General features: G+C 40.1%; 1 protein-coding gene across 3 annotated transcripts in view; it reads right to left on the bottom strand.

The window, feature by feature from the left end:
- Positions 1-2,302: 2,302 nt before the first annotated feature.
- cnksr1 (connector enhancer of kinase suppressor of Ras 1) overlaps positions 2,303-21,766 on the bottom strand; it is a 112,106-nt gene continuing 92,642 nt past the window's right edge. Inside the window, exons 10-22 of one of the 3 annotated variants that reach the window (XM_060934770.1) lie at positions 17,877-17,962; positions 14,698-14,816; positions 14,109-14,200; positions 13,906-13,936; positions 13,055-13,230; positions 12,887-12,960; positions 9,720-9,791; positions 5,473-5,546; positions 5,192-5,265; positions 4,917-5,019; positions 4,553-4,731; positions 3,394-3,676; positions 2,303-2,886 (exon numbers count right to left, since the gene is read on the bottom strand). In XM_060934770.1, coding sequence (XP_060790753.1) covers positions 2,864-2,886; positions 3,394-3,676; positions 4,553-4,731; positions 4,917-5,019; positions 5,192-5,265; positions 5,473-5,546; positions 9,720-9,791; positions 12,887-12,960; positions 13,055-13,230; positions 13,906-13,936; positions 14,109-14,200; positions 14,698-14,816; positions 17,877-17,962 — 1,386 coding nt within the window. In that variant the 3' untranslated portion in view covers positions 2,303-2,863. Of the gene's footprint in view, positions 3,677-4,552; positions 4,732-4,916; positions 5,020-5,191; positions 5,266-5,472; positions 5,547-9,719; positions 9,792-12,886; positions 12,961-13,054; positions 13,231-13,905; positions 13,937-14,108; positions 14,201-14,697; positions 14,817-17,876; positions 17,963-21,766 lie in introns of all 3 variants that reach the window. The other 2 variants (XM_060934767.1, XM_060934768.1) reach the window with 2 other exon arrangements.

The following is a 21,766-nucleotide window of genomic DNA, read 5'->3' as shown; positions in this document are numbered from 1 at the left end:
TCATTTTATAATATCGAACATCTACAGTGTTTTACTTTAAGATTAATCTCTTCCTATAAAAATGATTTGTGATTGACTATAAACCATCACATGTAGACGGAAAGTGCTTAAAAGTTATTTATATGAAGCCAAGTAATATTTTGCCTTAAACCAGCAACCATAGGACTTACATGTGCAGACTTTGTGCCATGTTGTGTGTCTCATCAGTTTTGTGTACATTTCTCTAATGTTAAAAAGTGAAACTTGTAATGTTGCTAAATAACTAAATAAAGGCTTGTGGTTTATTCATGCTTTCTGATAGAACCCATGCTGTTTGTGGTTGGAAATGATTTACAGGAAATTCAGCTACACTTGCTGCATTTCAGTACTTGATTTTAGCACTTCTCATTTTTCATTGGACAAGTACTACTGCAGTTTAGATGATCACACACAAAAATTACAAGAGTGCTCTGAGAGCACAATATCCCCTGCTGGCAACGATGCCATAACTCTGGTAAAATGCAACTGAATTGAACGAAATTGCAATATACGTATTACCGACATATAACAGAATCCTGTCAAATTTTGTGAAATTCCTCCAAAAATTGTGAGATGAGTTGATTTCAGAAGGTGAGTACCCTTCCCGGGACGGACAGACATTGCCACGACATAATCCCCCTTTCGGGCCTTTCAGCCAGCAGGGAAAAAACTTGTGAGGGAAGTTGATTTCAGAAAGCGAGCACACCTTGATGAAATTGCCAAAGTACAAGTTTGTTAATAATCAAGGGCACAACTCTGGTAAAATTTGCCAAAATTAAATGAAATTTCAATCTGCGTATAACTGTCATATAACAAAGCCTTTTGCCAAGTTTGGTGAAATTCCTCCACAGATTGTGAGAGGAGTTGATTTCAGAAGAACGTACACCCTCATGAAATTGTCAAAGTACAAGTTATTTAATCAAGGGTCAAAACTCTGGTAAAATTTTCACAAATGAAATTAAATCGCAATATGCGTATTACCGTCACATAACAAGGCCTTTTGCCAAGCTTTGAGAAATTCCTCCAAAAATTGTGAGAGAAGTTGATGTCAGAAGGTGAGTACCCTTCCCGGGACGGACAGACATTGCCACGACATAATCCCCCTTTCGGGCCTTTCAGCCAGCAGGGAAAAAACTTGTGAGGGAAGTTGATTTCAGAAAGCGAGCACACCTTGATGAAATTGCCAAAGTACAAGTTTGTTAATAATCAAGGGCACAACTCTGGTAAAATTTGCCAAAATTAAATGAAATTTCAATCTGCGTATAACTGTCATATAACAAAGCCTTTTGCCAAGTTTGGTGAAATTCCTCCACAGATTGTGAGAGGAGTTGATTTCAGAAGAACGTACACCCTCATGAAATTGTCAAAGTACAAGTTATTTAATCAAGGGTCAAAACTCTGGTAAAATTTTCACAAATGAAATTAAATCGCAATATGCGTATTACCGTCACATAACAAGGCCTTTTGCCAAGCTTTGAGAAATTCCTCCAAAAATTGTGAGAGAAGTTGATGTCAGAAGGAAAACACACTCATGAAATTGTGAAATTATAATTTTGTTAATCAAGGGCTGTAACTCTGGTAAAATATGACCCAATTTAACAAAATTGCAATATGTGTATTACCGACATTTAACAAAGAATTCTGCCAAGTTTTGTGAGATTCCTCCAAAAATTGTGAGAGGAGTTGATTTCAGAAGGTGAGTACCCTTCCCAGGACAAACGGATGGACATCACCACGACATAATCCCCCTTTTGGCCAGCGGGGGATAAAAAACCTACAGTATGTGAGGATATAGTGTGCAAACAATAATTGCCAGTGCAGAGGAAGAATTTTTATGGAAGAAAGGGGAGGGGAAAAAAACCAACAATTTTTGCAAACATGTTTGGAGTTGTCATGACTTGTCTGATGAGACCAAAATTGAGCTTGGCACAAAGTGCCAACACTGCTCATCACCCTGATACAACCTGCCCGGCTATGAAACATGGTGGTGGTAGCATTACGTCATGGGGATGCTTTTCCTCAACAGGGACTGTGATGAGTCACATGACAAACTTCTGGGAATTAAACAGCAACATTCTCAATGATCTGTAGATGAAGACTAACAGCTATTAAGCCTGGAACTGACAAGAACGTATCTGAAAACGTAGGTTGTTTGGATGTTGTAAAAAAGGATTATGTAGTATCTTACTGGTGATTTGATGTAGTCCGATAAGTTGGGTTTGCCATCTAGAATCATCCCATCCCACTAATCTTTAAGTACAATGAAAGAGAGAGAAAAAAAGTCTCTTTTGTAAACTGTAGACATTTTATTTACAATAATAAACACATTCACATATCCAACTGACAGTGTTCACAACATTACTCAAGACTCAAGTCTCGTGCTTTTGTTCTGTGAAATGAATTACAAGCTCATTTACATTAATTCTTTTCCTTTTCTCCCCATCATTGCACATATTAACATGCAGTACAAACGGGGGGAAAAAAAGGATATTATATTAAAACTTGAAAATGACCACTCTAAAACTTGCCTGTAAAAATAAACGGCCGTAGTAATGTCTTATGTGCACAGGCCACTTTGTTCTATTTTTAGATCACAAAATATTTACTGTGAATGAAAAATAACTTCCTGTTTCAGAAAACAGGAAATAATGATGTTTGACGAATATGAGTTACGAACTCATGTCCACTTCCACACAGACGTCAGGGATTTTAGTCATCTCCTTCTTGGTTCCAGGTTCAGTGTTTATTTTCTTAGCCCATCGTGGACTAAAGCTCCATATCCAGTGAGTCGTCAGTGGACCAGCACCAGCACCAGTGTGTTCTTTCCAATCAGTAGTTCACAGCTTCAGAGCTGATCTGGGACGTGAACTGTACGAAAAGTAAATAAATACTGATCATGCTGGACTTGGGCTGCTGACACGAAGACTTGCAAATCCATATTCAGATAAAGATGAACTTATACTGGTTGTTTTAAATTACATTTCACAACAGTAACACTACTGTAAAAGTAGTGAACGAAACATGAAGGTTAAGCAGTTAATATTGACATGATTATTTACGGCCATTTGGAGTTTCATTTAAAAAATTTTCACTAAAACAAAGCCAGCCACTGCTACTAGCTAGCTAGGCAATTAGCTTAAAAAAATCATTAAGGTTGCTCAGCAACACTGACAATCATTTCTTGTAAGAACAAGTTTGGAAAATGGAAACACTCCCCAGAGCAGCTCAAGTCCCGCCCCATTCCTCTAAAAAGACACTCTGAATGGTCAGAATTCTAAAGTGGGCGGGCACAGGGTCAGGACACATCAGCTCAGATGTAGAAGTAATTTTGAGAGGAGCTGCGGTCTGCTGTTTCACCGTGTGGGTCGGTACAACCTGCTAAGTGTTCACGTGCAGAGTCGGGGGCCGAGTCTCCATTGCTAGGCAACTCGGCATCCACTAGCTGCTCTCCGTCACTCAGGCTGAGTCTACGTGCGCCGTCATCACCAGTGGCAGTTTTCACTTGTGGGGTTGTTTGGGTTCGTTTTCTCTCAGTGACACTTTTCTCAATCTCCTGGTAGAGATCCTCATTGTGTTCCTTCCACTGCCGGAATTTCAGCGGCGTCAGACTGGAATCTTCCAGAAGCTTATCAAGGATCTGTAGCTCCGCCTCCTTCGCCTGGGGGGAACAGTCAGTGTGGCAAAGTTACCATGTTATACTATTTGTAGACACATATACAGACATGCACTGAGTGTAAACCTGTACACCTGCTCATTTATACAGTGATCCAATCTGCCAATCATGTGGCAGCATCCCAACGCATAAAAATCACACAGTTACAGGTCAAGAACTTCAGTTAATGTTCACATCAAACATCAGAATGGGGGAAAAGTGTGAATTTTGTGACTTTGGCGTGTTTGCTGCTGTCAGATGGACTGGTTTGAGTATTTCAGAATCTGCTGATCTCCTGGGGTTTTCTCACACACACACACACACACACACACACACACACCACTCTCTCTAGAGTTTACACAGAATTAGGCGGAAACAATTACACAGACTGGAAAAGACCCCCTCCAGTCTTCAACTGTCCAGTTTGGATGAGTCTGTGCACATGAAAGCCTCAGATTCCTGTTCTTGGCTGAAAAGAGTGGACCCTGATGTGGTCTTCTGTTATTCTAGCTCATCCACCTCAAGGTTTGATGTTTTATGCGTTCTGAGATGCTTTTCTGCTCACCACGGTTGTAAAGAGTAATTGAGTTATAATAGACTTCCTGTCAGCTTAGACCAGTCTGGTCATTCTCCTCTGATCTCTCCCTCTCTCTCTGACTAGTAGAGGGTCTGAGAAAGATTTTGACCTACTGGATTAGATATGACCTACCGGTATAGTGTTCCAACAAAACAAAGACATTACTCAGTTCACTTACACATAATCATTGGGTAGATTTTAAAATGTATTTACAGTGATGTCATTTAAACAAAAGTGCTAAAATATAGGCGTTCGGTAAAATGATGTCTTTTGCATGAACAGGTGTGTGTGTGTGTGTGTGTCACCTTGAGAGTGCTCTGAAGAGCACGCAGTGTGTGGATCTTCTCATTGATGATGGGATTTTTGTTTCGTCGGATAAATGACCTGCGGAGTTGATCGCGAGTGATGGGCTGATCCTGGCCAATCAGAGACACTCCTCCCTCCTTTAGCTTGTTAAACAGCTCGCCCATCTCATCCACTGTTCCTGAAGCACAAGAGGAACATGGACAATGATGGAGCCTGTTAATATCACATTTATACTCTATTTTATTCTGTCCACATTCACTGGATATGAGAAATCGAGGGTGTGTGTGTGTGTGTGTGTGTGTGTGTGTGTATTACACACACACAGATCTAGTGTGAGCGTTCCACTTCAGTGTGGTTGTGTACCTGCAGCTTTACTGCCCCCTGCTGGTGAAGTGGACACTGCAGCTCCTCCTAGTGGCTTGTTTTTCCGACCCAGAGCTCGAGGAAGGGTGTTCGACTGGGGCTTCTACCACAAGGGACAATAAACTGATTTAAAACTGCATGCATTTCATATTTCTTACAGTATTTATATATGTAAACATCTGAAAAGAAACATTTATTCTTGTGTGCTGGCGTCTCTCCATTTTCATTCTCTCTTTCTAACACATCATATGAGTGTGTTCCGTGTCTCGGCTCACCGTGGAGGGTTTTTTCTTTAGAAGGCGTGGCGAGTGTGAGCTTTCATCCTCCGAATCTGTCTCGCTGTAGCACTCTGAAACAACACACGCACGCACACACACACAATCAAGTCTAATAAACCAACCAGCAAACACCAGCATCTAACTAAAAACCACCACATCTACACTAACGCAACTGCATGAAATACTGTCCATGATGTTCTTGATTTTGCTGTTGACTTTAAGTAAAGAAAAATAATACACAAAGTACTTCAAGTAAAAAAAGATCCAACTCCACACACCAGTCTCATTGCTTGGTGGATTCTCTTGGTACTTCTTGTATTTCTGGATGGCGGTGATCAGACAGTTGATCCACCTGTTTCACAAAATCAGACAAATCAGCCGATGTTTGGTTACACAAAGTCTCCACTGGTGTTCACGTGATTCCTCGTCAATAAGTAAAGTTCACACACACTACCTAGAAGGGCACTCGATAGAGTTCATACCTCCACCAAGCCACAGATCAACATAAAAATCTATTCACTTGAACCAAGGAGAATACTAAAGCTGTCCACCAAATTTCATCCAAATCTGTTCACTAGTTTTTGAGTTACATTGGGAACAGACAAAGAAACAAACAAAAGGAGGTGAAAACATAACCTTTTCCAACACAGTTGGCAGAGGTAATAATAAAGTAAGTGGTCAATCAGATCGTAGTGGATTTTTCCTAAAGAGAAACATTTATTTAAAGTGCTTTAAAAGACACGACTTGACTGTATGGCCGGACCCTGGTCCATAATTTGGTCTATATTCACTTCACATTACGTGACTCTGATCAACTCGAAGCTGAGCCACTATTATGGTCCATTCAGCATTATTTTCACCATCACCAGGTATTAGAAACATTACAGGGAATGAAAAATTCTTTCATTGAATGTAATCAACTCTCTGAACTCTTTGCCATTTGACCTCGGATACACCGCCAATTTTAATATTTTCAAGCCTAAGCTAAGAACAGTCCTTTTCCAGCAGGTATTTGGGTGAATTAACTCATTTTTCTATAATTTATTTAATGTAGGTATATTAAATAGTTATTCCACAAAATTAAATCGTACATAATCCATGTACGATGAGACTGAGTGCAATAACTGTTTTATTCTATCTACATTCACTGGATTTTGAGAAACAGAGCATTTTTATTTTTATTTTTTGCAAATTGTAAACAAACCGGTGAAAGGACAGGAGCATTTTGTGAAAAATGTGATAATAATTATTGAAAAAAAAAAAAACGCTCTTATAGTCAAATACTATTATTCCATATTTTGTTGCTTTTTTATGTATTTTTTTGGGTTTTGTTTTCAAGTAGAGTTTTTATTTCGTCCTCGGTTGGTTCAGCAACACGCTCCGCCATTTTGTTTTTCTCTACTCACGGTATATGAGCTGATATCCTAGTAGCAGAGTAGCCAATCAGAACATGCGATTGCTCATATCCAGTGAATGTGGACAGAATAATTACTTTGACATTATTATTATTAGTTATATTTAGTAAGCTGTTTTAGTTGTTAGTTGCTTTTGAAAACTGTATAGTTGAATTTGCGCAGTATAAAAAAAATAATTATCAAAAAATTAATTAAATAAATAAATAAAATAACTTTAAATTTCAGAGTAAAATTTTAGAAGATTCTGCCTTTGTCACATGTTTACTCAAGCACAGTGAAACCCCTCTGCATTTAACCCATCTGAAGCAGTGAACACACACAAGTAAGCAATGAGCGCACACACACACCCAGAGCAGTGGGCCACTATGCTACAGCACCCAGAGAGCAGTTGGGTTTGGTGCTTTGCTCAACAGCACTTCAGCCATGATACTGAGGGAGGGGAAAGTGATGTTTATTCACTCAACTCCCCTCACATTTTGCCTGCCGGTCCCGGGAATTAAACCAGTGACTCTATGGGCCCAAGGCTGCTTCTCTAACCTTCAGGCCATGGCTGCCCCCCATTTGATTAACCAGTTAATAGCATTATTTTTCTGCTCCAGTATGATTTCAAGAAAGTATAACCTACATCACAAAAGGCCGTAATTCCTGTCTGGAATTGATCACTTCCTGTATTCCCAGCTCCAGGAAAATATACCATTAGAATTTCCGAACAGTTTTTTTCATTACATTTCTGTAAGCAATACACCACATGAAAAATTGCAAGGATGCTCTGAAAATGGTTAAAAATAAATAAATAATAATACACATTTCTGGTTAAATGCAGTATTCAATTTTATTTACAGTGCCCTCCACAATTATTGGCATCCCTTGTAGCAATTAGTAAAAAGAGATCAACACACTTCTCCCTCATTGGGTTTGTGTGTCTCTTATCGTTCCCATGGTGATGTTGAAGGAATTTGGCCTCTGTGTCGCCTTATATTTGTTCCCCAGTTAATCAGGAAGTCATGGATTACAGCTTGAAAGTTCCTACACACTCCAATCAACTCAAACACATCCAATTACAATTTTACTTGGAAACCTGCTTCACTTACATTGTGTTCACTATTATTTCCAGGGGTGCCAATAATAGTGGCACATGAGTTTTTGATTAAAATATATTTCTTGGTGAGGAATTTGTTTTTCTCTGAACAAATTTATTTCAATTAAAGGTTGGATTTTTCTCATTTTTTCAGTGTGAGATGAAGCGACTTCACCAAAAGGTGGATTTTTTTCTAGCCCTTTTTACCAATTTTTACAAGGGGTGCCAATAATTGTGGAGAGCACTGTATACCCTGTTAGATGTAAAGAATGTTATTTAACCGCTCTTTTATTTCATTCTAGCCAGTTTCCAATGAACAAAATCCTCAGACTTACTCAATAGTTCCATTTTATTGAGATATAATTTGTGTTTCTTCGCTGCAATACAAGCATCTAGAAGATCACAAAGATATCAAATGATTCATCCAAGAGCTCAGAGGATCAGGGACACTGGATTAAAACGGATCTGTCTTCGAGCTGTTCTTACTTATGACCGTGTGCTTGAATAAGTCACTCTATTCACACACAAGGAGTGCAAACATCTCTGCGAAGCTCGAAGCTCATAGCTAAACCATCTATTTCTGGCTCTGATGTTCTGTGTTGCTGTTTTGACAGAAAAGGAAAATCAGAGCAAACAGGACACCACTGTAATCCTCACTGTGGCTGTGGGAGTCAGCAAACCTCACAGCACACTCAGGATGGAACTAATACAAAGAGATTTATATATCTGAGATAGAAGACAACTGAAATACAAGCCATGGCCAGAACAGAAGGCCTCATTTCAAATCCATTTCTATGAGGTTGAGGCTGGATATCAATTTTTGTCGTATCTTCGTGCTCAGTGTTACATATTTTACTCCATTTCAGCGTGGAGTTGTATATATTGTATTATTCTCTCCACATTCACTGGATATGAGCAATCGTGTGCTCTGATTGGCTACTCTACTACTAGGATATCAGCTCATATACCGTGAGTAGAGAAAAACAAAATGGCGGAATGCATCAAGTCAGATATATCACTTTGTTATCAAGTATTTAAAACAAACAGAAATGGCTAAAAGAATATAGTCTTGTTTTTGTCATGTATCATGGTTTGGGCCTGTTTTGCTGCATCTGGGCCAGGACGGCTTGCCATCATTGATGGAACAATGAATTCTGAATTATACCAGCGAATTCTAAAGGAAAATGTCAGGACATCTGTCCATGAACTGAATCTCAAGAGAAGGTGGGTCATGCAGCAAGACAACGACCCTAAGCACACAAGTCGTTCTACCAAAGAATGGTTAAAGAAGAATAAAGTGAATGTTTTGGAATGGCCAAGTCAAAGTCCTGACCTTAATCCAATCGAAATGTTGTGGAAGGACCTGAAGCGAGCAGTTCATGTGAGGAAACCCACCAACATCCCAGAGTTGAAGCTGTTCTGTACGGAGGAACGGGCTAAAATTCCTCCAAGCCGGTGTGCAGGACTGATCAACAGTTACCGCAAACGTTTAGTTGCAGCTATTGCTGCACAAGGGGGTCACACCAGATACTGAAAGCAAAGGTTCACATACTTTTGCCACTCACAGATATGTAATATTGGATCATTTTCCTCAATAAATAAATTACCAAGTATAATATTTTTGTCTCATTTGTTTAACTGGGTTCTCTTTATCTACTTTTAGGACTTGTGTGAAAATCTGATGATGTTTTAGGTCATATTTATGCAGAAATATAGAAAATTCTAAAGGGTTCACAAAATTTCCCACTGTAAGTGCTGCTGCTATAGAAAATTAATCAACATCTTCTGACCAATCAGAATCGAGCATTCAACAACGCTGTGGTATCATTTCTTAATAATTCAGGTTGCGAGACATGTGAAGAATGAAACCTGTCTGTAACGTCTCTCTTGTTGTCTGTATAATGATGCACTCACTCATTTATCTGTAATTGTGGCACGAATCTCTCTCCACACTCTCAGACCAAACGGCTGTAGAAGAGCAGCCGAGAACATTTTCGTGTTTGGTTTTTGTTAATGTGTGCCACACACTCACTTGCTCATGTCGCTAACGTTGTCAGCAGCGAAGAAGAAGTTCTGAAAGCGCGGGTGGGACATTTGAAACACGCTGCAGAGACACAGGAGAGACAGAGATTCATTTTAGTGATTACATTAACTTAAAAACAGAAGAAGTGTGTGGGCTCAAATCATCTGCATTTGGTGCAAACAGTGAAAAACAAATGCAAAACTACACAACAGAACACAGAACAGAGAAAGCTCAAGATATGGAATGAAAATGCATCAAATACTGAATAAAATGGTAATAATATAAACTCAAGATATGCACTGAAAATTGAAGAGTTATAAAAATCTAAATATAGTAAATAAAACCTCAATATACTGATGAAAGGAAACTCTATGAATACTGCACAAAGCTGCAATACAAATTCATGACGATTTGAATCAATGAAGTAAAATATGAATTGTGATTATTATCAGGCTGAGTAATCATTTAGTTTTTCCAAGCTGTAAATGCATTGTTTAGACAGCAGGGGGTGCAATAACATTGTTATCCATACAGGACACGTTTTCAATGGAATAAAAACGTGTTCTATTCCCTTCTAGCTGGTTTCATTCATTTGGTTTGATAGCATGTAATATTGTTAGCATATCACTTATCCTACATGCATTACGTCACTCTACCCAATGGAGAATGAGTTTTGAATAGGGTTTACAATATTGCATGGTTGTCAAGACCGTCACACATCAGAGACGTAAAACTTCCGTGCTAGTGATCAACTGTGACAAGTTGCAAACAAACATGGGCGCCAGGTTTGCTTCATTAAATATGCAAGATTTTGAAAGAATTTTGAAAGAGAAAGACACACTGAACACCCAAAAGGAATGTGTATGGATAATAATAATAATAATAATAATAATAATAATAATAATAACAATAATAATAACACTTGTTCAATATCATGCTAGCTGAATGGAATATATCTGATACCATGAAAAAAGCCAGCCAATATTATTTAAATAGCAGGAATACACATGACTTCTCTGTAGGTGGAAGTAATGGAGCTCTAATGCCACCAAAAACACAAGAATAATAGATCTAAAATGGGAAAAAGCTGCTGTGTGTTTGACTATACAAATAAATTTAATAAGAAATCAGAGCTCTCTTTTTACAGACTGCTGAAAGATAAAGAAAAGTGATGCAAATCGAGGGAGAACAAATGTTCATAAAAGTTTATGAAGAAAAGGTCTCGGAATAGGAAAATAAAAAGGTTGCATTTTTGGGAGTAAAATTTTCTTCATTTCAATTTTTTTTCAAAAATATTGTGGGAAAACCAAATCGTGAACTGAATATCGTGCGCAAATCGAATCAAATCATGAATTGGGTGAATCGTTACATGCCTAATAATGAATAAAATCAGGAAAACCAGGTTCCCAATCTGTGTGAGACATTAATAATATCCTAAACAAGTGTAGAGTTGGCTAGTGTCGAAGATTGTACAGAAATAAATAGAGTAATTTCGGCTATATGTAACATGTTGAAGGTACAATTTGACTTTTTTTTTTTTTGCCTTGTGGAGCTACATGTTGGTTGCCATGGTTTCTCTAGTAGGGTCTAATTATTACAACATAGTATTCGTGTGTGTGTGTGTGTGTGTGTGTGTTTATACATTTAAGAAGAAGAAGAAACCTTTATTCGTCACATGCACACTTCAAGCACAGTGAAATTCATCCTCTGCATTTAACCCATCTGAAGCAGTGAAAACACACACACACAATCAGAGCAGTGGGCAGCCACACACAGCACCCAGGGAGCAGTCAGGGGTTCGGTACCTCGCTCAAGGGCACCTCAGCCCAAGGCCGCCTCACGTCAACCTAACTAATTTATTTAGGCATAGCGCTAACTAAACCAGATTTGATCACAATTTATCCACAAACATGTTCCTGCAAGCAGCCCTTACACTGATATTCACACCGTTTAGTTTCCTTAATTTGACGATCTGGTACAGTACGATAACATGCTAATGCCATGTAAATCGATTGTTAATTAAGGCAGATGCACAATTAGGAATCACACGGTGCTGCAAAGTTGGCATTTTGTTTTATATTGTTTGCTTTCATTTTAATATATTTGTTTCATCTAATGTTGAAAAATGTCATTTTCATCTATTCAGGTTTAATTCAATATACTGTATGCGGACAATATCGTATTTCCCGAAGGTATAAAAAAAAAGCTGCTATAAGGTGTGTGTGTGTGTGTGTGTGTGTGTGTGTGTGTGTGTGTGTGTGTGCGCGTGTGGGAGAGAGAGAGAGAGATCTTTAAATCGGAAGAAGAAGGGGATATGAAGATTAAAGTGGGTGAAGTTGATCATGTGAGTGATATTTCACAATAAAAAGGCAGTGCAGGTTTGGAAAGAGAGAGAGAGGCAGACAGAGAGAGAAAGAGAGAGAGAGGCAGACAGAGAGAGAAAGAGAGAGATAGGCAGACAGAGAGAGGGGGGAGAGAGAGAGATGTGGAGAGAGAGAGGGAGGGAGGAAGAGAGAGAGGCGGAGAGAGGCAGAGAGAGAGAGGGAGGGAAGGGGAGAGAGGGAGAGAGAGAGGCAGAGAGAGGGAGGGAAGGGGAGAGAGGGAGAGAGAGAGGCAGAGGGAGGGAAGGGGAGAGAGGGAGAGAGAGAGGCAGAGAGAGAGAGGCAGAGAGGGACAGAGGCAGAGAGAGGGAGGGAGGGAGGAGCGCAGAGAGAGGGAGGGAGGGAGGGAGGGGCGCAGAGGGAGGGAGGGAGGGGCGCAGAGGGAGGGAGGGAGGGAGGGAGGGGCGCAGAGAGAGGGAGGGAGGGAGGGAGGAGTGCAGAGAGAGGGAGGGGGAGAGAGGCAGAGAGGGAGAGGGAGGCGGGGAGAGAGAGAGAGAGAGAGAGAGAGAGAGAGAGAGAGACTAGAACCCACTCCTGAATCTCTGAAGGTCAGTATGAAGGCTGTGAGAGAGTTCCGTTCCAGAGGTACAGTTCTGGAGCTCTTTAAATCACTGACCAGCTTCAGTATTCAGTGTTTCATTACAGTCCTGCTCTGATGGAATGAAATGTTTTGTATTTAATGAAATATCAGGATGTTTGGGGATTGGTGTGTGTGTGTGTGTCTTGTTGAGAACCAAATATTCCCGTAAGGAAAGGAATATCTTAGACTTTTGATCAAAGGAGAGAACGACTTACTACTTCCTCTTGTGTTCTCCAGCGCTCTCAATGTTGTAGGTGCCAATCTTCACCATCCCAACTGCCTTCTGTTCCTGTAAATACAACGGATTTTATAGTTCAGAAACACACACGCGCACTGTGAACTGTGTGAATAAATATTGATAGTGTGTGTGTGTGTGTGTATACCTGCTGGCTGGTGTACCAGTAGATTGTAACTCCTTTAAGGACAAACCAGAAGCGCTGCCATTTCTGTGTCCTGAACACAGTCATCTCTTTCCTCTTCTTCCAGAGCCATCCGTCGCAGTCTGGCAGGCCCAGCTCGCGGCACGACACCCTCCTACGACTCATCGCCGTCTGTGTGCCTGCACAGGGTCAAAGGTCACACTGAGGCTAAGTCACATAACTGACAATCACTTTAAAATTATCTTTACTTATTTGACTAAAATCTATTTAGTTATAGTTAAAAAGTGTTGCTTCTGAAATATAAACTCTCAATCTCATTTTTGTTCAATTCTCAAATCTGATTGGTCGGAAGGTGTTGCTATCATATTGTTTCTATAGTAACAGCTCATTCACAGAGATTTGTTTGGGGGAGACACACGATAAACTAAACCTTATAAACAAATAAAAGGAATGTGCAATTTAACAAAAAAAAGCCGAATAAATGACAGTGACATTTTCTTTTTTGTGAGGAGATGTTTATTTATTTAACACTTTTGGAAGGAGTTTCCAGTGTCAACATTTCATAACAGTCAGAGGATAAACGCTGCTCTCCAATACAGGACAGAGAAAAACTTCCAGGGGGAGGCTGAAAAAGGACAACAGGAACTAAACAGTTTTGCAGATGTTCCACAACATTATACATAGCGATAAATGGATAAGAAGTACAACATATTGTGCTTAAATAAATAAATGCTAGTAGCTCCACGCCCTGTCACTGAAAAATTTCCTATAACAGCATGCCCACAAATGTTGCATCACTTCCACTTTTTGAACTGCTGCAGGTTTTTCAGGTTTACATGAGCATGATGTCATACCTTTGAAGTTCTTCTTGGTCTCCTTTTCCTCCTGTAGAGGGCGACAGAGGGCAGAATCAGCACCAGGTATGGGTGAGGAAATGTGAATGTGCAGCAAAATACCACAGAAAAAAGCTTTTACACAAAAGGTATGAACTCTGATCGAATGTGTGTGTGTGTGTGTGTGTGTGTGTGTGTGTGTGTGTGTGTGTGTGTGTGCTCACCACGCTGGCCCCCATCTCAGACCAGGATCCGACTCTTGTCCTGCTTGAGTCCAGACTGAGGAGAGACGTACTCCTGCGCCCTAACCCAAAACCTAACAGTAGGAGAAGCGTTAGGATGCACTGCACACACACACACACACACACGATGAATGGATGGAGAAGGTTAGAGTTAGATTTAGATGTCGCATTAATTAGCTGCATTAATAATCATTTCAGTGAAAGGAGTGTGTGTCACTGTGTGTAAAGCTTTGACTTACACTACACAAGTATTAAAATACAAAACAAACGATATGATCTATTACTTCTTTAGATTTTCATGGCCAATTAAAAAGCACACTTTGGTCAGTGTAATGCCTCATCACACACTTCCTGACTTGAAACTGCTGACTGGTGTGAAAAAAAAAAAAAAAGCAATTGACTTTACTGGGGAAAAAATTTCACATCCATTTTGCGCATTGACCTTGACCTTTAACCTCACAAAGCAAAAAGATATAAAGTGATGAAAATACATAAAGTGGTGAATATCAGAGGTTATACAAGTGGTGTGTGTGTGTGTGTGTGTGTGTGTGTGTGTGTGTGTGTCTCTTGCCTGCAACCAGGTGGTGTGTGTACGCACTGTGGCTCTGATTCCCATCAAGGCCGTGATCGTTGAACTCCTGCTCCTCCTGTCCCGTCTGCTGCTGCCCTTCTGGATACGACACAGCAACCCTGATACACACACACACACACACACACACTTGATATTCATTACATACATTATAAAAGAAATTGTGTTCCAAAGTACACATGCATCCAATTTTACATCCGTTTGTATAATAAGATTATTAAAAACAAATTATTTCTGAAAAACAAATTTATTTTTTCATTCTTGCTCCAGCGTTCCACATAAACTACTTTGCAGCTAAAGAGTATTATTCATATTAATGAATTAAATCTGTAAAATGCTAATTATAAAACACAGATTAAAATGAAGGAATAAACATGTACCAGTAGCTCCATGTTTATACAGTGTCTTGCAAAAGTATTCATCCCCCTTGGTGTTTGTCCTGTTTTGTCGCATTACAAGCTGGAATTAAAATGGATTTTTGGAGGGTTAGCACCATTTGATTTACACAACATGCCGACCACTTTAAAGGTGAAAATTGTTGTTTTATTGTAACACAAACAATAAGATGAAAAAACAGAAATCTGGAGTGTGCATAGGTATTCACCCCCCAAGTCAATAATTTATAGAGCCGCCTTTTGCTGCAATTCCAGCTGCAAGTCTCTTGGGGTGTGTCTCTATTAGCTTAGTACATCTAGCCACTGGGATTTTTGCCCAGTCCTCAAGGCAAAACTGCTCCAACTCCTTCAAGTTAGATGGGTTGTGTTGGTGTTCAGCAATCTTCAAGTTATGCCACAGATTCTAATAATACATCTGTTTTGTATAGCACTTTTCATGGTACTCAAAGACGCTTTACAGGAGGTTCAAACATACACACACACACACACACACACACACACACACACAGACACAGACAACAGATAACAATAATAGACAAAGAAAGAAAAAAGAAAAATATAAATATAATAAAAAATAAATAAATAAAAAAGTCCACCAAGTAGGGGTCAGGATGTAATTCCCGTGGTGTAGCAGCCACAGTCCCACCGAAAGGCGCACGAAAACAGATCCCACATCTCCAGCACCGCCGCCAGCAACATCGCTCGAACACCACGCCATGAATCCACAATGCGAGCAGAGAAGCTCCGCCACGCAGAGCGCTGGTGTGTCCCAAACCGCCTGCACAGCCGCCACGACACAACCGAGCAACATCGCTCGGAACATCACGCCAAGCATTAAAGCACAGAGTGCTGGACAACCACGATGTAAAATGAGCAACGAGCTCACTGCAGTCCACAGCTGGGAGCGCAGGCATCACCCACGGCGAACTAAGGCCTGGAGGGAACCAACACCCAAAACTGGGTCCGGAGCTACACCACAACCGGCGGACAAAACACTCAAACAAACATCAAACCACACAAAAACACAGAAAAAAAAATAGAAAAAGAAATAAAATAAAAAAGCTAAAAAAATGGCTTTGATTAGGCCATTCCAAGACATTTAAATGTTTCCCTTTAAACCACTCCAGTGTAGCTTTAGCAGTATGTTTAGGGTCATTGTCCTGCTGGAACGTGAACCTTCATCCCAGTCTCAAACCTCTGGCCGACTCAAACAGGTTTTCCTCCAGAATTGCCCTGTATTTAGTGCCATCCATCTTTCCTTCAGTCCTGACCAGCTTTCCTGTCCCTGCAGATGAAAAACATCCCAACAGCATGATGCTGCCACCACCATGCTGTTCATTGGGGATAGATTAGAGATAAAATTAGCTTATGTTTTAAGTCATTCAAATTCTGTAAAGCTGCTTTGCGACAATGTTTATTGTTAAAAGCGCTATGCAAATAAACTTGACTTGATGTGACCATGCTTCACTGTAGGAATGGAGTTCTCAGGGTGATGGATTTGCGCCACACATGGTGTTTCCCATGATAGCCAGAAAGTTCAGTTTTAGTCTCATTTGACCACAAAATCTTCTTCCATGTGTTTGGGGAATCTGCCACATGCTGTTGGGCAAACTCCAAACGTCTTTTCTTAAGCAATGGCTTTTTTCTGGCCACTCTTCCATAAAGCCACGCCCACCCTGTGGAGTGTACGGCTTAAAGTGGTCCTATGGACAGATACTGTACTCCCATCTCCACTGTGGATCTTTGAAGCTCCCTCAGCGTTATCATTGGTGTCTTTGTTGCGTCTCTGATTAATGCCCTCCTTGCCCGGTCTGTGAGTTTCGGTGGGCGGGGCCTTCTCTTGTCAGGTTTGTAGTGGTGCCATATTCTTTCCATTTTGCTATAATGGATTTAATGGAGCTCTGTGGGATGTTCAAAGTTTGGGATATTTTTTATAACCCAACCCTGATCTATACTTCTCCACAACTTTGTCTCTGACCTGTTTGGAGGCTCCTTGGTTCTCATGTTGCTTGCTTAGTAGTGTAGCAGAGTCAGGATCCTTCCAGAACATGCTGATTTCTACAGACATCATGTGACAGATCATGTGACACTTTGATTACACACAAGTGGATCTTAATCAACTAATTATGTGACTTATGAAGTGAATTGGTTGGAGCAGCTCTTATTTATGGGTTTCATACGAAAGGGGGTGAATACTTGTGCACACTCCGGATTTCTGTTTTTCATCTTAATTATTGTTTGTGTCACAATAAAAAAATTATGTACATCAAATTGTGCTAACCCCCCAAAATCCATTGCAATTCCAGCTTGTAATGCGACAAAACAGGACAAACACTGAGGGGGATGAATATTTTTGCAAGACACTGTATAAACATGGAGCTCCTGGAATTACTCAGTGCAATAGAGAAAAAAAATATATATCTAGTATTAAGTTTACTAAGCTTCAATTTCAGAGTCAAATATGTTTTATTTTATTGAAAAAGCCCAAAATTGAGATGATTAAAATATGATTAAAAATAAAACTTGAGTACGGTAATATTAAATCCTTTGTATTTATCACAATTATTATTAAGAGAATTTTCAGAAATGAGTTTCATTCCACTTAATAATTTGATCATTTTAAAATCAACAGAAAACAGCCTTTGTTTTGTACCATCACATGGATAAATCTTTAAATCTCTGAAATGTATGTTCAATTTGAGTTAAATAAATCTCAGTTCATAAACCTGCCATCTGCTGATGGTGCAGAGCTGCAGGTAAACTCACCTGAACGAGTACGAGCGCCCAGACGACGGCACTCGCTCGATCGCTGACTGCCTCTTTCTCTCTTCCTCTTCTTTGTCTTCTTCCTTCTGCAGACGGGAGAAACAGGAAGAGCTTCACCTTAACTCCTCCTTATAGAGCATCAGACATGAGACTGAGATTGTTTGTGTTTGTGTGATTGCATTTACGCACGTTCCACCAGTACGTCAACGGGCAGATTGCGTCTTTTAGCTTCGTGTGCACATATTGTATGTGTGTGTGTGTGAGCAGTCAGTGGGAACGTGTGTGTCAGTAGAACAGTCATGTGGCAGGGCTGTGATCCCTTAAGGCCCTTCAAACAACAAGATATCCCCCTGCCTCCAACCTCGTTACATCATCCAACACGGCACAATTAGGATTTAGATTAAACCGCAATCACAAGCTTCAACTCGTCATCATCAGAACTGTGTGTGACTCTCATTCGGTGTGTGTTTTTGAGAGTCAGAGTGTGTGTGTGTGTGTGTGTGTGTGTGTGTGTGTGTGTGTGTGTGTGTGTGTGTGTGTGTGAGAGAGAAGAGAGAGCAAAGGGGTCATGGAGATGGCTTTCAAAGCTCAAGAACAGGAAGTGAGTGTTGTCATATCAACAGCTCTCTCGAGACTGAAAGAACACTGCAGGTATAATCAGTAAAGCGTGCACGCGCGCGTGTGTGTGTGTGTGTGTGTGTGTGTGTGTGTGTGTGTGTGTGTGTGTGAAAAAGGAGCAATTCAACAAACTTACACTCCGTCCAAGAGTCAGTATCAGTGTGTCCTCCCACATACAGTGGTACTTGAAATTTTGTGAACCCTTTAGAATTGTCTATATTTCTGCATAAATATGACCTAAAACATCATCAGATTTTCACACAAGTCCTAAAAGTAGATAAAGAGAACCCAGTTAAACAAATGAGACAAAAATATTATACTTGGTCATTTATTTATTGAGGAAAATGATCCAATATTACATACCTGTGAGTGGCAAAAGTATGTGAACCTTTGCTTTCAGTATCTGGTGTGACCCCCTTGTGCAGCAATAACTGCAACTAAACGTTTGCGGTAACTGTTGATCAGTCCTGCACACCGGCTTGGAGGAATTTTAGCCCGTTCCTCCGTACAGAACAGCTTCAACTCTGGGATGTTGGTGGGTTTCCTCACATGAACTGCTCACTTCAGGTCCTTCCACAACATTTCGATTGGATTAAGGTCAGGACTTTGACTTGGCCATTCCAAAACATTCACTTTATTCTTCTTTAACCATTCTTTGGTAGAGCGACTTGTGTGCTTAGGGTCGTTGTCTTGCTGCATGACCCACCTTCTCTTGAGATTCAGTTCATGGACAGATGTCCTGACATTTTCCTTTAGAATTCGCTGGTATAATTCAGAATTCATTGTTCCATCAATGATGGCAAGCCGTCCTGGCCCAGATGCAGCAAAACAGGCCCAAACCATGATACTACCACCACCATGTTTCACAGATGGGATAAGGTTCTTATGCTGGAATGCAGTGTTTGCCTTTCTCCAAACATAACGCTTCTCATTTAAACCAAAAAGTTCTATTTTGGTCTCATCCATCCACAAAACATTTTTCCAATAGCCTTCTGGCTTGTCCACGTGATCTTTAGCAAACTGCAGACGAGCAGCAATGTTCTTTTTGGAGAGCAGTGGCTTTCTCCTTGCAACCCTGCCATACACACCATTGTTGTTCAGTGTTCTCCTGATGGTGGACTCATGAACATTAACATTAGCCAATGTGAGAGAGGCCTTCAGTTGCTTAGAAGTTACCCTGGGGTCCTTTGTGACCTCGCTGACTATTACACGCCTTGCTCTTGGAGTGATCTTTGTTGGTCGACCACTCCTGGGGAGGGTAACAATGGTCTTGAATTTCCTCCATTTGTACACAATCTGTCTGACTGTGGATTGGTGGAGTCCAAACTCTTTAGAGATGGTTTTGTAACTTTTTCCAGCCTGAAGAGCATCAACAACGCTTTTTCTGAGGTCCTCAGAAATCTCCTTTGTTCATGCCATGATACACTTCCACAAACGTGTTGTGAAGATCAGACTTTGATAGATCCCTGTTCTTTAAATAAAACAGGGTGCCCACTCACACCTGATTGTCATCCCATTGATTGAAAACACCCGACTCTAATTTCACCTTCAAATTAACTGCTAATCCTAGAGGTTCACATACTTTTGCCACTCACAGATATGTAATATTGGATCATTTTCCTCAATAAATAAATGACCAAGTATAATATTTTTGTCTCATTTGTTTAACTGGGTTCTCTTTATTTACTTTTAGGACTTGTGTGAAAATCTGATGATGTTTTAGGTCATATTTATGCAGAAATATAGAAAATTCTAAAGGGTTCACAAACTTTCAAGCACCACTGTAGCTGCTCTCATTTATATAAATTCAGGAATATTGTGATGCGTGATGCCAACATGAGCATCCTTATAACACCGGAGTCATGTTTCTGATCAGTAAATGCCCTCAATATATAACTTGCTAACAGGATATGCACATTTCATCTTTCAAATGAGTAAAACAGCATGCGTTGTCCAGTCTTGCATGTGTGCCTTGATGAATACGCAATTCTGGTCGCATGGAGTCGATGCAAATTGGGATTTTTTTTTTTCACCAGCATAGTCTGAAAGCCCCAAAATAAGGTTTAAAAAGCTTGTATTGTGCATGTGCAAGTTTTCACGACACCGACTTCATTTACGGCGCAATCCAGACTGCCATTAGATGGTTATTCGAAGTCCATCTGTAGTGCACCTGCACCTTCAAGCTACCAAAACAGCTGAAACTGTCGTGAAGCTCAACTCAGGTGAGACAGTGCAACAACATGATGAGCTGAATGCTTCCTGATTGAGCAGACGATTGGCTTTTTGGGGAGAAGGGCAGGAAGAAGGGCAGGATATGTGCATACAACCGTCATCTTTGGCGTTACACACTTTACCCATAGATTTCTATCCAGGAATCTTTCAATGGTTCGTCTCCTGAATTATATCGTCTCCGGTATTAGGGATACAAAATCGCCCATCTGTGAATGGAAGTGTGTTTGGTGCCCTGACATACTGGCGTTCCATTCAGGGTGTATTCCTGGAATGAAGTCCAGATCCATGACAACTCTGACCAGGATAAAGTGGTTAGATGATATAGATATAAATATAAATATATGAATGAATAAATGAATCAGTGAATGGAAGGAATATACCTGAGGAACAGCCATAGCACGGGCAAATTAGTACAACCGAAGGCAAAGCATTAAACAAGCGTAAGGCAGAACGTTTGCGCAGTGAGTAACATTGCTTCCTCACAGCTCCAGGGTTCTAGGTTTAAGCCCTTGCTTGAGTTACTGCCTATATGGAGAGTCTCATGTTTTCACTCTGTTCATCTGGGATTCCTCTGGGTTTTCCGGTTTCCTCCAACATCACATGTACAGTACCAGACAAAAGTTTGGACACACCTTCTAATTCAGTGTTTGTTTTTTTTCTTTATTTTTTAATTAAGAGACACTTCATGTCTTAATGATGGATGTCGTTTCTCTTTACTTAGCTGTTCAGTTCTTGACATAATACAGATTACTACAGTTGTGGAATAGGGATATTTACTGTATTTTTATTATTTACTGTTTGATCTCAAACACATTAAGGAGGAAAGAAATTGCACAAATGACCTTTTGACGAGACAGCTGTTAATTGAAAAGTATTCCAGGTGACTCCCTCATGAAGCTGGTTAAGAGAATGACAACAGTGTGCAAAGTGTCAAGGTAAACGCTGGATACGCTGAAGAATCTAAAATAAACATATTTTGTTTTTAACACTATTTTTATTTACCACATAATTCCATAATGTTCCAGATGTTACTTCATAGT

The sequence above is a fragment of the Neoarius graeffei genome, chromosome 11 (genome assembly GCF_027579695.1).
Source record: "Neoarius graeffei isolate fNeoGra1 chromosome 11, fNeoGra1.pri, whole genome shotgun sequence".
Taxonomy (NCBI): domain Eukaryota; kingdom Metazoa; phylum Chordata; class Actinopteri; order Siluriformes; family Ariidae; genus Neoarius; species Neoarius graeffei.
This window is presented reverse-complemented; position numbering and strand designations above follow the sequence as displayed.